General features: G+C 65.1%; 1 protein-coding gene across 1 annotated transcript in view; it reads left to right on the top strand.

The window, feature by feature from the left end:
* The first annotated feature begins 9048 nt into the window (after positions 1-9048).
* Positions 9049-15504, top strand: part of GRM4 (glutamate metabotropic receptor 4) — a 98022-nt gene continuing 91566 nt past the window's right edge. Inside the window, exons 1-2 of the mRNA XM_080569236.1 lie at positions 9049-9182; positions 11156-11920. Of these exons, the coding sequence (XP_080425362.1) occupies positions 9177-9182; positions 11156-11920 (771 nt within the window). The 5' untranslated portion in view covers positions 9049-9176. The remainder of the gene's footprint in view (positions 9183-11155; positions 11921-15504) is intronic.

Below are 15504 nucleotides of genomic sequence, written 5' to 3' on the forward strand. Positions count from 1 at the left end.
TCGGAAAAATAAAGTAAAGCTCGCAAGCGGCGCGTCTCCCCGGTTGCTCTCGGTGATGCTCGCGGTGGACGCGGTGACCTTCCCGGCTGGAGGGGAGCCAGGCTGGCTGCTGCTCGGGCAGGGGCTGTCCTCCTGCGCCGCTGCCTGCAGGCTGCCGGGGAGAAGGGGAAGCGTCGGCTGCTGGCCCCAGCCCTGCCCCGAGTTCCTGGGGCTGGGGACGTGCTCCTATCCCTGCTGCAAAGGGGCACCCCCTGTGCCGTGGGGCCAGTGCGTGCCAGAGCCTTGCAGGTCTGCAAGCCCTGGAGGGTCAGGGAAAGGGTGCTGGTGGAGGTGCTGGAGCTCTTTGCGACCCCTGGCTGGAGGTGAATGCGGAGCTGGGGCTGGGGTGCGTTCCTCCAACCCTGCTTCCAGGACGGGAGAGGCAACGTCTTGTTTAATTCCTCGTGTTTTGAGCCTGACGGAGCCGTATTGATCCCGCAGAGGACGGCTCTGCATCCATTTGCTGGCAGTATTGACCTCTCCTGGAGTATCTGATCATCTTTGGAAGGACCCTGACCCGAGGACACGCGCTGACTGCAGCAGTGCGCTTTGGGGGATGAGCAGAGCCGCTTTTGGGGTGGCCCTGGGGCACGCACGGGGTAACCCCACACTGCCCTCCTGTTATCCCTGGGCTGTCCCCCGCCTGCCCCCGGTGCTCGCAATCACCCTGGATCGTGGTGGCTGCACCAGGGCGATGAGCACCGAGCACCCCCAGGTGCTGGAGCAGCTCAGGTGATGCAGTAACCCAGATTCCTGCGTAATTTAGCTCAGAGACCTTCCCCCAGCAATTCCTCAGGACCTGGGCAAAGCAGAGCAGCTTGGCCGCGTGTCCCTGTGCCTGGGGCCGTGCTGGGGCGCAGCCTTGTCCCCGTGCAGTGAGACTCCAATCCTTCATCGAGATGCCCTCGTTTCTCCTCGAAGGCAGAGCACGTGTCTCTGAAATCCCCCTGTGGTGGAGGCTTCGCCCAACCCGGAGCAGTGAGGATAAAGCTGACCTCGGGGCACCTCCGAGAGCTCCTTTTGGTGAGGGGATTTGTGCCCAGCTTATCCCACAGGGGCTGCAGCCCCCTCAGCCCTGGCTTTGTGTGTGCCCAGGGTCTGCCCCAAGCCTCTTCCGTGCCGGGGCAGGTGGGGGGGCTCCTGTCCTCCCCCAGGGCTTGGTGGACCTGGGCACTGATGGGTACGGACCCCTGCTCCTGCCCGTGCATCTCTGCCTCTGAATCAGGCCAAATAACCCCTGGGTGCATCCTTGCCCTGGCAGCTGGAGTGGAAAATCCACATCGCTCCACCTCTGCACCCCTAAACGGCCCCGGGGCAGATGCGTCCTGCACCAGCCTGTTTTTTCTCAGCCTCTTCTTGAGAACCTTTTGGAGATAGCTCACAGACCCCAGGGACAGAAAGCCGCTGTCCTGAAGCCCTTCTTGGGGCTGGGACGTTGCTGCCGGGGGGGCACAGCACAGCTCCATCCCCATCAGCTGCAGTAAAAGCAAGAGGCAGGGGTCCTTTTGCCTGGGTTTCTGGGGATGGCATCGGTAGCGGTGCAGATGAGGTTTGACCACCGTGTGTGCACACATGGGGGGGTTGGGGGGGCCCGTGCGCCTCCCAGGGCTGCCCTCCCCGGCACCAGAGCAGAATAACAACGCCGACCACTCCAGCTCTCGCTGTAAATGAAATCACTGCAACAGCCCGAGCGCTCTGCAGGAGACAGCGCTCTGGGCACGATCCCGTGAGCATCCGAGTCCACGGGAATATTGCCACTTACTTTAATGGCAGGAGGGCGGCTGGCCAGCTTTTCAGGAGAGTGCATCTCGCTGGAGAGCACGTAGCTCCTTCAAAGGCCTGGCCACGGCGCTGCGCCGGGAGCCAGGCAGCCCTGAGAGCTTCTGGAAAACCAGCTCCTCTCCAGCATCCCCAGCAGGGTCTGGGCGACAGCGCCGAGCCCTGAGCTGCTGCATCCTTCCCCCCCTGGGAACGGCTCACCCCGCGCCAGCGTCGCTATTTTACCGTTCCGAGCGGGCAACAGAAATCAAACCCTAGCGAAGAAGAGGCTGGAAATGCACGTTGGGAGGGCCGCGCTTTGGGTTTGGGTGGTCAGAGGGGCAGGAGGAGCCGCAGAGAGCTGTCCCCCCAGGTGAGCCCCCCCCCCAGGACTGGGGTCCCCGCGGGGTCTGGGTGCTCGCAGCCCCGGCGCGCAGGCAGGTGAGCACCGCAAGCGCTGCGGTGCGCGGTTACCTCGCACTCGTTACTGTGATGGATCAGAGCAGTTAATGTGTCAATGGCCATTACTAGGGGGCCGTGTTTTCTCTGGATTAATGAGTCGACGGGCCGTGATGGGCTCCTCGCGGACGCCGGGGCCCGGTGGGTTGTTTGATGGCAAAAAAAGCGATGCCAGAGCATCCAGGGGAATGTGCACGGCGTGGGGCGTCCGCGTCGTGTTATGGGAGGGCAGCGGGAAGGGACAGCTTGGGACGATGTGGTTCTGGCGGGAGCCTCCTCCCTGGTCCCTGCTCCCTCAGCAGGGAGGTGAAATTTGGGGGCGGCTGTCGGGCAGGCAGAGGGAGCCGGGGTGGGCGCTGGGACCCTTCTGGTGCCCACACCTCGCGCTGCGCTGCCCGAGCGAGGGTCCTGCAGGGCTTGGCGAGGCTGCTGCCTTGGTACCATGGGTGTCACGGTTCCCCCGCTTCTGCAAAGGCCGAAAGCAGAGAACGTGACCCGTGGGAAGCGCGGCGGGGTCCGGGAGGCCGTTCAGCGCTGCTGTTACGTTCCCGGCTGCGACGATGGCTGCAGGTGACGGGCAGGGACAGGAGAGGACAAGGATGAGCAAAACGTGCCCTGATGCTCGGTGCCGGGGGGGGGTCCTGGGGACAGCAGGGCACCGAGGGGCCGGCTCCTTCGCCCTCCCTCTGCCCGGCTCTGCCTGAACCCTTCGTGCCCCGCGCTGCCGGGGGCCGCGGGGGGGGTGCAGCCGCTCCCCCCACCCAGAACGGGGGGCAGCAGGGGGGGACCCCCCCCATCACCACCTCTGGGCGCCGCGCTGCTGCTTTAAAAGGCCGGCAAACCCCGCAGCGGGCTTCCCAGCGCCTCTTCATGCAAAACTTCCCCGGCCCCAGCCCTCCTCCTCCTCCTCTTCCTCCTCCTCCTTCTCTTCTTCCTCCTCCTCCTCCTCCTCCTCCTCCTCCTCGGCGCGGCTGCGGAGCGCGGCGGGTCCCGCCCGGCTGCGGCTCGCTCGGGCCGGGGCCGGGGCTGCGGGGCGGGGGGGGGGGGGGAGCCTCGGCTTGTCCCCGGTAAGGGCCGTCCCCGCCGCATGCCGCAGGGCCCCCCCGGGCTGCCCGCGCCCCCCCGGGGCCGGAGGCAGCGGCCGCGGGCGGAGCCGGGCTCGGAGCCGCCGCCAACTTCGTGCGCTGCCCGCGGGTAAGTGCGGGAGGGGGGGCGGGGGGGGGGGGCGCGGCGCATCCCCGGGATACCCGGTGCCCCCCCCCCCAAAAAAAAAAAAAACCTTCCCAGAAAAGGGCTGGGGGTGCCCCCTCCTCCCTTTCCCTGCAGCCTCCCCGCTCTCGGCTCCGGCAATTTTTGCCCTTGTTTTATTAAGGGGGGGGGGGGGGCTGCGACAGCGGGGTGTGCAGCGGGGAGCCCCCACCTTCACCCCCCCCCGAGGCACAGCCTGTCCCCACCGGCAGGACCCCGGCTCCCTGCTCCCCAACTAATTGCGTTATTAATAGTTGTGGGGCTGCGGTGCGCTGCCCCTGTATCCCGGGGGGGGGGACAGGGGGGGACACCCCTGGGTCCTGTCCCCCAGCGTGGCACCGCTGCGGGCTGCGAAGGGGCTCGGGGCACGGGGGGGGGGACGCAGGCGGGTGCTGCCCCCGCCTCACTGCAGCGGGCACGGCTGGGGCTGCAGAGCCCCTGCAGGGCAGGGGCGAGAGCCCGGCTCGCTGGGGACAGGTGCCAGCCTGGGGTTTTATTTTTGTGGGGGGCTGCACACCCCCTTCCCCCCCCCTCCCCAAAAAATGCTGGAGCAGCCCCGTCTCCGGGCAGGGAGCCGCTGGGCGCACACACGCGCTGCTGGGTTTGTTTTCCTCTCTTGAGCTCTCCGGCTCCTCGGTGCTTTTTGGGTGCTTGCGGGAGCCGAAGTTGGCAGCCGTGGGGGGGGGGGGGGGGAGAAAAAAACAGAGAACTCTCCCCACCGCCTCGCCCGGCCGCGCTTCTCCTCCTCCTCCTCCTCCTCCCGGTGCGATGAGTTTGCCGCGCTCTGCCAGCCGGCGTCTTCTGCCGGGGGGCTGCTTCGGGCTGGGGGAAGAGCCCGCTGCCTTCCGCAAAATCCGTGATGGAGAGGCTGCGGAGGGAGGCACCGCGCCGCTGGGTGACCTGGGGCTGGCTGGGAGATGCCCAAAATTCGGCTGGGGTGGCCGGAGGAGCCGCCGGCGCTGGCCGCTCGCCTGCGGCACGGCCAGGGGAGGAAGGGAACTGGACCGATCTGTTGAATGCAGCAAGGAGCTCGGGCAAATGCCAAGAGAAGTGCCAAAAGAAAAGGCTCGCTTCCTCCCCTCCCTTCGCTTCGTGGGAGCGGGGATTTTTCCGTGCCAGCGCAGCGGGTGCAGGGGGGGGAACGCGCTGGGGCTGCCGTGCAGGGCGGCTCCGCGTGGGCAGCGGGTCCCCGTGGGCAGCAGGGGCTGGGGACGCGGGCGAGTCCGTGTTGGGGACCACGGCAGGTGCTGTGCTGGTGCTCAGCTGCACCCTGGGGTGTCGGGCAGGGCTTTCGAGGTGGGTTTTACACTGGGAACTGGAGCTTAGGTGCAGCTCCGGCCTGACCCTGCAAGCCGGGGGCCAGCGTCACCCTTTGGAGGAGGCTGCAGGCTCCCCAAAAAACAGGGTGTCACGTGCTTCAACTTTGGCATCAGGCAGGAGGAGGATGGATTTGTCAGCTCAGCCACCCCCTTCCAGCTCTTCCCAGAAAGGAAAACGGCTTTGAAGATGTGGCAGGTCCTAATTATAACACACCCGAACCCGCTCCCGCTGCCCGCCCCAGCTTCGCGCCCGCCGCGGGCACGGTCCCTTCCTCTCGGGCTTCACATCTCACGGTGGGGCTTCCTCGATGGGGCGGCCTGATTTCCTGTGCCCCTGTGCTGTCGGTGGCCCTGCAAAAAGCCTGGCTGAAAATGGGGGTCTCTTCCCCCCCGGGGGGGGCGTTCTGGGCTGGGTGCAGGCAAGGGCTGGTGCCGTCAGCCCAGGAGCTCAGGGTGCTGGTCGGACGGGGAGCAGGAACGGCGCACGGTGCTGTGGGCACCGCCGGGGACCAGCACTCGGGCTGCGCTCCCCTTCCAAGCCAGCGCCGCCCCAGTTTGCAGAAGGTGATCAAAAATTAATTGCGGGATTTGGCTGAGTGTGGCGGGAGCGGGGATGAGCACCGGCTCCTTCCTCCCGCCGCCGCCTCCCCTCGCCCTGCCGGAGCTGTTTGCCGGGGTGCGCCAGGAGCCCCGCGCTGCCTCCCCGCCGCCTCTCGCCAGGTGAGACGCTGCCCTCGACGCTTCCTCCGTGGCCAAATCCTCCTCGCCTTCCCCTCTCCGTGCAAGCCCGTCCTTCTGAGTGAGGGATTAGCCATGGCCTGCTTTGCAAAAGGGGAGGGAGGGGGAAGGAGAGAGCTTGCCTGCAGTTAAGGATATGTATCTATAGCGCGATAAATATTCTCCGAGTGATCTGCGCCCAGTGGGAACCTTTTTTCTTGGACTGCAGCAGCCCCCGGGCCCGGCTCTGGGGCAGTGCGGAGGTGGTGGTACCCGGCGTGGGGCTGGCTTTGGGGTCCCCATGGCCGTGGGGCTGCGAGCGGTTCGTGGTGCGTGCGGGAGCCACGGGGAGCAGCGGCTTTTCTGCAAAACACCCGAGTGTGGCAGCAGATCCCAGCGTTTGCAGGAACTGGTTGCGGAGAGGTAGAGCTGGGGTTGTGCAAGCGTTGCAATATCGGTCCGTGCAACCTTCGGGTGGTTGCCGAAGGGGGCTGCGTCCCGGGGTGCGCCGGGTGTGTTTTGATGTTAAAATCTAGGGTCCGTGCTCGCCGCCGCCTGCAGAGCCGTGGCCTTGCTTTTCCTCCGCGCGGATGCTGGGGAACTTGACCTGAATACTGAAGGCTTTGCCTGTTGAAGGAGAACTTAACCTGGCCTCCCCTCCCTTGCCACGTCCGAATTCTGCTGTGCTTCACGTAGCCTTTGCAACCAAAAAAAAGCAGGAGCCGAAGCGGAGTTCCCCGTAATAGCTTGCGAGTGAGGAAGAGCTCGCGCGCACTAACTGGGGTGTTGTGCCGCGCGCTGGCTGTCCCTGCCTGCCGAAGGATGAGCAGGTGGGCAAAGAAATGGCCTTGATTTTCCAAAAGGAGCCGGCGGCAGCACGTGCGGGGTGCGGGCAGGGACATCTCCTCGGGGCCGGGGCGTGCGGTGAGCGCTGGGGGCAGCCAGGGGAGGTGTCGGGAGCGGGGTCTGCCCGGAGAGGTGGGCGCGGGGTGCGGCGGTGCCCTGTGCTGAGCCCCCGGCTCCTGCCAGCCCTGCCTGGGAGCCGAATTTCTCGCCTCTCATCTTTGCCACTGCCGGCAGCGATGAAGCCGCGGTGATTAGTGCTTAGCCGGCACTTGGCCTGATGGCACGTGAGACGTGAACTTGCTTGCCTGCAGCAGCCGGGGCTCCGTGGAGCTAATGGCAGTGAAATAACTCGGTTTTGACTGGGAGTCCTGCAGGGAGCCAGGCGGTGGCGAGAAATCAGCCGTTCCTTTCTTTCCTTATTTGTTTCTTTGCCCTTTGAAGGGAGCTTTTTCCTGGCTGCAAAATCCCTGCGTTGAGCGAGCCGCTTCTGCTCCCGGGGGGGCTGGGGGCTCCGGCGGAGGTGAGGAGCCCCCGGTTCCGACCTGCCCAGGGGGCTCCCTCTGAGCCCTGCAGCTGCAATGGGCACAGCATCCTGGGCTGGGGTTCTGCCTCCGAGGCTGCTCTCCTGGGAGCAATGCGGGGTCCTCCTGGCCTCTTTGTCCCTGGAGCTGTGGCAGCGCCAGGCTGGGGAAGGGAAATTTTGCCAAATTTCCCTGTGATGCGTGCAAGGGGGATGCAGCGCACGGCCCGGAGACGCACCAGCCTTGGTCCTGGGAGGAGCAGAGCCCTGGGTAAGGTCGGTCTGTCTGGATCTGGAGCTGTGTGTCCGGCAGCACCCCAGCACTGCAGCTGCATCCCAGCACCCGTGGGCATCTCGGGGCTCTGCAGGACATGGCGAGCCCGAGCTGCACCTCACTGCAGCCCTGGCCGGCATGGAGCTCCCGAAGGAGCACAGAAGCTGCGGGAAGGAGCTGCGAGAGGAGAAGCCCGCTCGTGGCCAGGGAAGGCTGCGCCAGGATGGGTCCGGGGGGTTTCAATCAGCCTTGGCTTTCTCCCAGCCAGCCGAGCCCACGCTGTGGGCACTGGCGGCGAGGATGGCGATGCCACAGGGCTGGCCGGTGGCTCGGTGGCACAGCCACCGCTAGAGGGGGGCAGGATGCCACCATGCGGGATTTCCTGCGTGGCCCAAGGGTGGTGAGGACCCAGAGGGCAGGGGCCAAGCGCTTCCTCCGTGGCTCTCCCTGTCCTGCCGTGGTTTGGGGCTCAGCGAGATGTGGCTGCAGTCCCAGCGCCTGCTTCTGCAGCTCCTGATGCTTGTTGGATTTGTCTGACTCAGGCGGGGCAATAATCCGTGGGATTTCCTGCCAGGTCTGGAAATACGCTCGGTTGGATCAGTCCTTGCACCTCTTGCCAGAGCTCGGATCTGACCACTGCAGGGCCAGGACGAGGGCGAGCGAGGTTCACTCCTCTCCAACAAAGCACTTGTCGGAGGCGGGAAGCAGCAGCTTTGCTCCTTTGGCGCTCTGATAATACCGAGCTCGGTCTGTTTGGGATGCGTACCTGCACCCCACTGCTTGCAAATGTGCACGGTTTTGTTCCCCCACGGTGAGCGCTGCCGTGCAGGCTCGAGCAGGAGTGGGGCTCCATCACCTCGCCGCTCACAGTGTGCGCCCGGGGTGCTCCCCGCTCCATCGAGTGCTTGGTGCTGGTGCACGTCTCCCTCCAGAAAGTGGGGGTCTGGCCTTACCGGGAAGAGGTGCAGGGCCCCCTGGGGATGCAGCTCGCCCTCCTTCTTGCCCTGAGCTTTAAGGCTCCTGCCCGCTCGCCCATCACTGGTCCCGTGCCCATCAGCACCGCCCTGGGCTGGGCGCATTCCTGGTGTGGGTCGGGACCGAGACTGGGGCTGTGCGGGGGTGCTGCCGTGTGGGGCCGTGGGGAGGGGTTGTGGGGAAGGGGCTGCTCGTCGCCTGCCGCTTCTGACGAGTGCTCGGGCTGCACGCAGCATAGGCTTGTAGGGTAATTCAGGCTGCATCTCCCTAATGATTCAGCGAGGGATTCAAACCAGCTCTCCCCTCCCCTCCCCATTATTTGCGCTTTTTTCTTGCCTGCCATGATATTTTTACCTTCAGTTCGTTCAGATTATATGATCAAAGGAGGCACAAAGGGGAGAGAACAGAGAGGAAAAAGCTTAAAAGAAGAAAGGAAGAGGCTGTGGGCTCTGGGGGCTCCGCTGCGGGCTGGGGCGAGGAGGCTTTTCCTCGGCGCGCGCGCCATGTGGAGCTCCATCGCGCCGTCCCCCGACGGGCAGAAACCTGGCTCCTGGGGCGAGGGTGGGAGAAATGACCTGAATGCAGCCTGCCCCAAGCATGGGGCTGCATGGGGTGGGGGTAGGGCTGCGGCATTAAAACCACCCTGGGGTCTCCCCATCCTTTGCTTCTTCATAGCAGAACCCGACCCGCTTCCAGGGTGCGGCGGGAGCCGCTTTCCCCTGCCGCGGTGCATCGCGGTGCTCGCAAAGCCCTGGGGGGGATGGCACTGTCCCCACGGGGCCAGGGTCCCTCTCCTTGACCCCAGCTCCTGCAGGGACGTGCCCGTGGGGCTGTCCCAGTGGGAGATGTCTTCGCAGGCGGCGGCGGGGCGGCTTTCGTGCCGCAGCGCTCCCCGGGTGCTGCCTTTGGAAACAGAGAGCTCGGCACCGGGTAATTCGCCTTGCTTAAAAGCCCCGTCTGTCAGAAACGCTTTGGAGATGGGCCTTCAAGTGGCTCCGACGGGCAGGGATGTGCATTATTTATGGAGGTGAGTTGAGGCAAGGGCCCTCCCAGCTGGGGTGAGGAGCTCCGAACGGCTCCTCCACGGGTGTAAAGGGGCTTGGCTCCAGCAGCAGCCCCCCCCATGGGGCCGGCTGAGGATCCGGCCAGGCGGGCGCGGGCTCGGATGCTGGGCTCTGTGCTCGAGCCGAGAGGAATTGAGGCTGCTTCTCGGGTCTCGCTGTTCCAGCCCGTCCTGCTTGGGGAATGCATTTGCCGGCTTCGCTCGCCTCTGCTTTTCGGTGCCTTGCATTAATCACGCGCTGCCCTCGCAGCATCCGTCAGCGGCTGCTTGGAGGCAGCAGCCGGGCTGCGAGGGGGGGGAAACTGAGGCAGGGGCTGTGCTGCTGGGTCAGGGGCACCTCCGGGGCTGGGGGGCAAAGGGATGCAGGTGTGGGTGTGCGCGCAGCCTGACAAAAGGTGCTGTCGCCGAAAAAAGATTCCTAAGGAGCCTGGGGCAGGTCTGAGCCGTCACCCGCTCCCCAGCCTGAGGAATTGTCCGTGGTACGGCTGTGCTGGTGGGATCGTGCTGAGCCATCTGGGAGCAGGATCGGGGATCCTGCACTCGTCCAGGTCACCTCTGCACCTCCAAGGAGCAGGAGCCGGATCCTGCAGCAAGCCCTGGGCTCCCTGAGCCGGGATTGCAGCACCCTGTGCCCAGCTGAGGGGCATCGTGGCGTGGTGGGATGGGGCACCCCGGGCTCCAGTGGATTGGAAATGCTAAAAAGCAGAGCTGCTCTTCAACTGCTGCATGAGGCACAGCCCGCGGGCATCGCACGGGCACCGCTCCCCGTGCCTTCACCACCAGCGCTGCCTCCAGCTTCCCCGTGAGCCCTTCGCTCCCTCCTTCCCCCCCCTGGGGGCACCAGCTCGGGGCCGAGCACCTTCACACCCAGCCGCTCTCCTCTGCCCATCCCGGCTGCTTTTAATTTTGCGCTGAGCCTCGGCTCCTCCTGCCCGGGGCGGGCAGAAAGCCAAACTCTCCCCGCAGCTTGGGCGAGCCCTCGGTGCTGTCGATACTCCCCGCTGGAAGCTGTCGATACCTGGTGCTCGCAAAGAAGCAGCGGCCGATGCAGGACTCGGTAGCCCGAACGGAGAGCGGTGCGAGCCGCGGTGCTTAGGGGCGCGTTTCGGATACGTAATTCCTGGTTCCTTCGGTGCCTGGCTGGGTCTGCTTTCGCTTAAGACCCAGCTCGGCTCTGCGCCTGCGCGGCTGGCGGCGCGGTGCTCAGGGCGTGCAGGCAGGCGATGGCAGTGGCCTCATGGCAGGGAATGGAAAAGAAATTTGGGAATCGGCCCCTGGCTGCCCCGTCCCTCGGATCGTGCTCGTTCGGCATCTCCGTGGCTTTGACCCCGGTCGTGCAGGGGATGCAGGCGGGCTGCTAACGGCAGCAGCTCGCTCGCGGCTGGGGCCATCGATGGGGACATGACGGGGCTGTGGTCCCTGGGGTGCAGCAGGGGGTGCTCAGGGAAGGAGGGTCTCTCTAAAGAGAAATTTCCCCCCCCCGAGATCAGCTCAGGGTCTCCATGCAGCATAGCTCTGAGGGGGCTGCTTGGTTCCCGTGCCTGGCTGTGACCCTGGGGCAGGAGGGATGCTCTGGGGTGGCTGGGACCAGGGCAGTGTGTGCGTTTGGGTTTGCCCCTCTCTGAGCACTGCCCTGGGGTCTGCCCCACCCTGATAGCTCCCCAAAGGGGGTTTGGGACTGGGGCAGGTCCTGGGGCTTCCCTCCAACCTGTGCCACGCTGGCCCTGCTGCTGGGGCTGAGCGCGGCAGGGGCCCTGCGCCGGATGCGCTGTTGGGGCTGAGTCAAAGCAGCTGGCGTGACTCACAAATCCAGCAAATCCCAAATCTTTTCTTCCGGGCTCCCTGCTGAAATCTTGGAATGGCTGACATCTTCTCCATGCTCCTGTTTAATTTCCCCCCCTCTTTCTCTCCTCCTGCTCCCCCTTCTCCCCCCCAAGGGCTCTGCAAGAAGGACCCGAACCTCTGCTTGGGCTCGCACCCCCGCTGCCTCTCCTCCGCGGCGTAGCGATGCCAGTCCTGGCACCCACCTGCAGCCCGGCTGCTCGCCGCACCCTGGGGGCCGCCGTCACCCATGGGAGCCGCTGACGGAGCCGCCGGAGCCATGCCACCCACCCGTGCCCGCCTCGCCGCCTGACCGCCGCCGGGTTTCGGGCCGCGCGCTCTGCCCCAGCACGGCTTCGGCGATGAGCGGGGGTCATTTTTGCATGGAGCGTCTCTCCTTCTGCCTCCTCCTGAGTGCCTGGAGCTGGGGCTGGGCGCCCGGGGGTGCCGCCAAGCCCAAAGGCCAGGGCTACCCGCACATGAACTCCATCCGCATCGACGGGGACATCACGCTCGGGGGGCTCTTCCCCGTGCACGGCCGGGGCGCGGAGGGCAAAGCCTGCGGGGAGCTGAAGAAGGAGAAGGGCATCCACCGCCTGGAGGCCATGCTCTTCGCCCTGGACCGCATCAACAACGACCCCGACCTGCTCCCCAACATCACCCTGGGCGCCCGCATCCTGGACACGTGCTCGCGGGACACGCACGCCCTGGAGCAGTCGCTGACCTTCGTGCAAGCCCTCATCGAGAAGGACAGCACCGAGGTGCGCTGCGTCAACGGCGGCCCCCCCATCATCACCAAGCCCGAGCGGGTGGTCGGCGTCATCGGCGCCTCGGGCAGCTCCGTCTCCATCATGGTGGCCAACATCCTGCGGCTCTTCAAGGTACGGGTCCCACTGAGGCGCCCTGGCCACCTCCGCAAGGGCTGAACCCGTGAAAAAAACGCGGTGAAACCAGCAGGTTTTTGCATGCTTACCTCTTCCTCCGCAGCTGGGGGCAGGCAGGAGCGTGAGTGTCTTTAAAAGCGTTTTTCTGCCTCCCCCGGGTCCCCAGGGATCCCCTCCTCCGGTGACGATGCCGTAGCAGCAGGCTTTTGTCTCTTCTCCCCCGGCTTCGTGGCCAGGTGGGATGCTGACGCTCCCGGCATTCCTGCCAGGAGCCTGGCGGGGGGGACGGACGGGCAATCAGCTCAGGACAGGGCTCAGGATGAGACCACGGGGCTGGGAGGGACCTGGGGGGCTCCATCCCAGCTGCCTGCGCCCCGCTCTGGGTTCAGCCTGGGCTGCTCAGGGCTTGGTCCCAGTGGATGCCGAGAACCCCCAGGGATGGAGAGGGCTCAGCCTCCCCGGGGAGCTCCCCGGCCCTCTCCTGGGTTGTCACCTGAGGGGACCAGAGGTAAGGTGACGCCTCAGCCAAATTGCTGGGGAGCTGCATTTATTGCTGGGATGGGGGCGGCTACGGGGTGCCAGGAGGGGACGGTGGCGACCGCGCCGTGCCCAGGGGCAAACTGGGGACACCGCTGGCTGGTGCCACTGGCCCTGGGTGTGCGGAGGGGAGCAGGGTGCTTGGGGCCGTCTGCGGGCTGGCTCCCCCGTCGCCCTCCTCCGCTCCAGCTGCAGGAAAACCGGAGGAGTTTATAATTACATCCCCCTCGCTGTGCATTTATTTATCCGCAGCAATGTCCTGGGGCTAGAGCGAATGTTTGAACAAGAGCCCCCTTAGCAGCAAAAGGCAGAGAGAAATGCAAACAGGCTGCGCGCCCGGCAGCGGTGGAAGCCCCGAGCTGGCGCTACGCATGCTGCCTCCCCCTCCTGAGCCTCGAAACCCTCCCTCCCTTCCTCGGGGGCTGGCTGCCTTCCTCCCCTTCCCCCCTCCTCATCCTCCCCCCCGCCCGCCCTCCTGGGAGGGCTGGAGGCTGTTAGCGGAGACCGAAAAACAGATCGCTGATGGAGTTTGATTTTTCTGGGTCCCTTTTAAAAAAAAAAAAAACGTGTTAATGTTCCAGGCGACGAGCGAGAGGGCTATTCAATAATTAAAATAATATAAATTAGAGAGAGCGGGAGGAACTTAAAAGCTATTTGCCGAGACAAAAAAAGATTGAGTGCTCACTTCAGGGAGGGAGGCAGTGAGGAAGGAGGCAGGAGAGTGACAGCTGGAGGAGCGGGGGGAGCTCTTTTGGGGGTGGGTTGAGCTATTTTTTTTCCCTTTCTCCTCCAATTTTGCTGCTTGGACAAAGCATCCGTGACCATGCAGGGGGACGTTGCCGAGCCCCGATGCACCCTGGCACTGGTGGTGGCCCAGTGGGGACATGGCTCAAGCCTTGGTGTCCCCAGCATGGGGACCCAGCCCTCAGCTCAACTGGGAGCCCTGGGAATCGCTGTCCCCACCTCCCTGCCAGCCGCTGGTGGCCCCAGCACGGGGACATCGCTCCCGCGGGACGCCAGGTCCTGCCCTGCCCCGCGCTGCCTGCCCGCCGTCGCTCTTTGTTATTCAAATAGTGGGTTTATGGCACGGACATGCTTAAAATGAAAATCAGGCAACTTCCATTTCGTGCTGCCGCTGACCTTTAAGCGCGGGCGGCTCCACTCGGAGGTTCAGCAAAGCGTTTGCCTCCCCGGGCACCGCTGCGCTCACGGCTTTGCCTTTTCCTGTCCCCTGGAGGGACGATGCTCGCTCCTGGGCTGGAGCCAGAGATTTGGCTCCTGCGTCGGCCCCGGGACAGCGAGCCCGTGGCGCTGCAAGGCGATGCCGGTGCAAGGTGCTGGGGCGCCCTTTGTGCAGGGCACAGCCGAGATGAGGGCACGGAGGAGGCTCTTGGGGTGCCCCCGGGTGCAGGATGGGACTCGTGGGTCTGGGGGCTGAGCAGCTCCCCCTCTGCCCGCCCCAGCAGCTGTGTGCACGCTTGCACCCACGCTGTGTCTGCTTCGTGCCGCGGTCCAGGCTCCCCTTGCCCTGCTGGGAGGGTTGTGGCAGTGGTGCTGCAGAGCCCTGGGCGGGATGGGGTCTCAGCAGCCCCTTCCCTCCTCCAGCTGCTCCCTGCCTGGGGGTGCTCTGCTCTCCTCGCCCCGTGCTGTGCTCCCTTCCCGTGCACCCCGCTCTGCTCCGTCCCCTCCCCGCCAGCCCAAACCCATCGGCAGGGAGGGCTCGGCGCATCCCTGGCAGGGGCTTTGTCGCTCCCATGCTACATAAATAAATAACGTGTCCTTCGTTAGCTGCCATTGCCTAATTAAAGCTGTACATCAGCGGAACAACTTGCAGATGCGGCATCCTCTGTCCAAGCTGGTTTCATCACTCCTCGCAGCTCTGCATGCAGAAAAACCTCCCCTCAAATCCCTGCTCTCGCCTCCTTGCGATAGCATCTGTCTGTCGTCACTGCCAGAGCTTTCTGGCACGCTCCAGCTCCTTCCCACCCCTGTCTGCTGGCTCTCCAGCCTCAGCACTACCCACTTTCTCCCGAATGACCACAGCGACGGTGGTGTAAAAGAAACCTCTGCAAACGTGACTCCCCAAAAGCTACAGCAGGGGCTGGGCTGGGCTTTTCAATCCCGTCCTGAGCGAGCTGGGGCACAAGGAGCACCCACGCGCTCAGCTGGGGCGAGGAGCATCCCGGGCGAGCGGAGGTGCTGGGCACACACCCGACGCTTAGAGGCGCTCGTTTCCTTCTCCGCAGCGAGTTGTCGAGCCCTTTTTTAGCACCGGGGTGTTGTACAGCATGATTAATCCACCTAATGGAGGACGCTGGCCCGTCGCATGCAGCGGGAGCTGTGCGTGCCCGTGCGCCTGCACGCAAAGGGGGTTTCGCTGGCTGGGGGTGCGGGGCAGGATCCGGCCCCCAGCGCCGAGCCCCGGACTGGTGGAAGGGAGGTGGCGGGGCGAGCGTTGCCCTCCGCACCACGCGGCCGTGCTTAGCGGGTAAATAACCTTCGTGAAGACGGGAAGGTGGAAATCGGCTGGGGGACGCTCTGATTAATCACCCGCTCTGTTCCTGCCAGTTCATTTCCTCGTTCTGCTCCGTGTTTATTAAAACAAATTGCGGCCGCTCGGCTCCCCCGGGCTGCCCCGGCCACGGCGGCTCCCCCGGCACCGCGGGGTGAGGAGGAGGAGGAGGAGGAGGGCGGCAAGGCCGGTGAGGAGCCCGATGAAGGGCAGCGACCGCGGCTCCCTGCACCCCGAGCTTTGCTCTCGGCTAGGTTGGGAGCTTGTTTTTTTGGGAAAAAATAGGATGCAGCCAAGCAGCTGGCTCGGTTTATAAGGTCGTGGCGAAGGGGTGGGCAGGATGGGGAGCTCCTCGCTCCCTGCCCCGAGCCGTCCCCCCTCGAGCGTGGCTGTCTCCTGTCACCCTGGAGCAGCTGGGGCTGGGAACTGGAGGAATTTGTTATCAGCTCCATGACAGGGTGGCGTTTGGGTACATCATGATGCTGGAGCGATTCGCCTGCCTTGGCCCCTGTTTCCAGCTGGGGAAACCGAC

This window comes from Anser brachyrhynchus, assembly GCF_964034855.1.
Source record: "Anser brachyrhynchus genome assembly, chromosome: 27".
Taxonomy (NCBI): Eukaryota; Metazoa; Chordata; class Aves; order Anseriformes; family Anatidae; genus Anser; species Anser brachyrhynchus.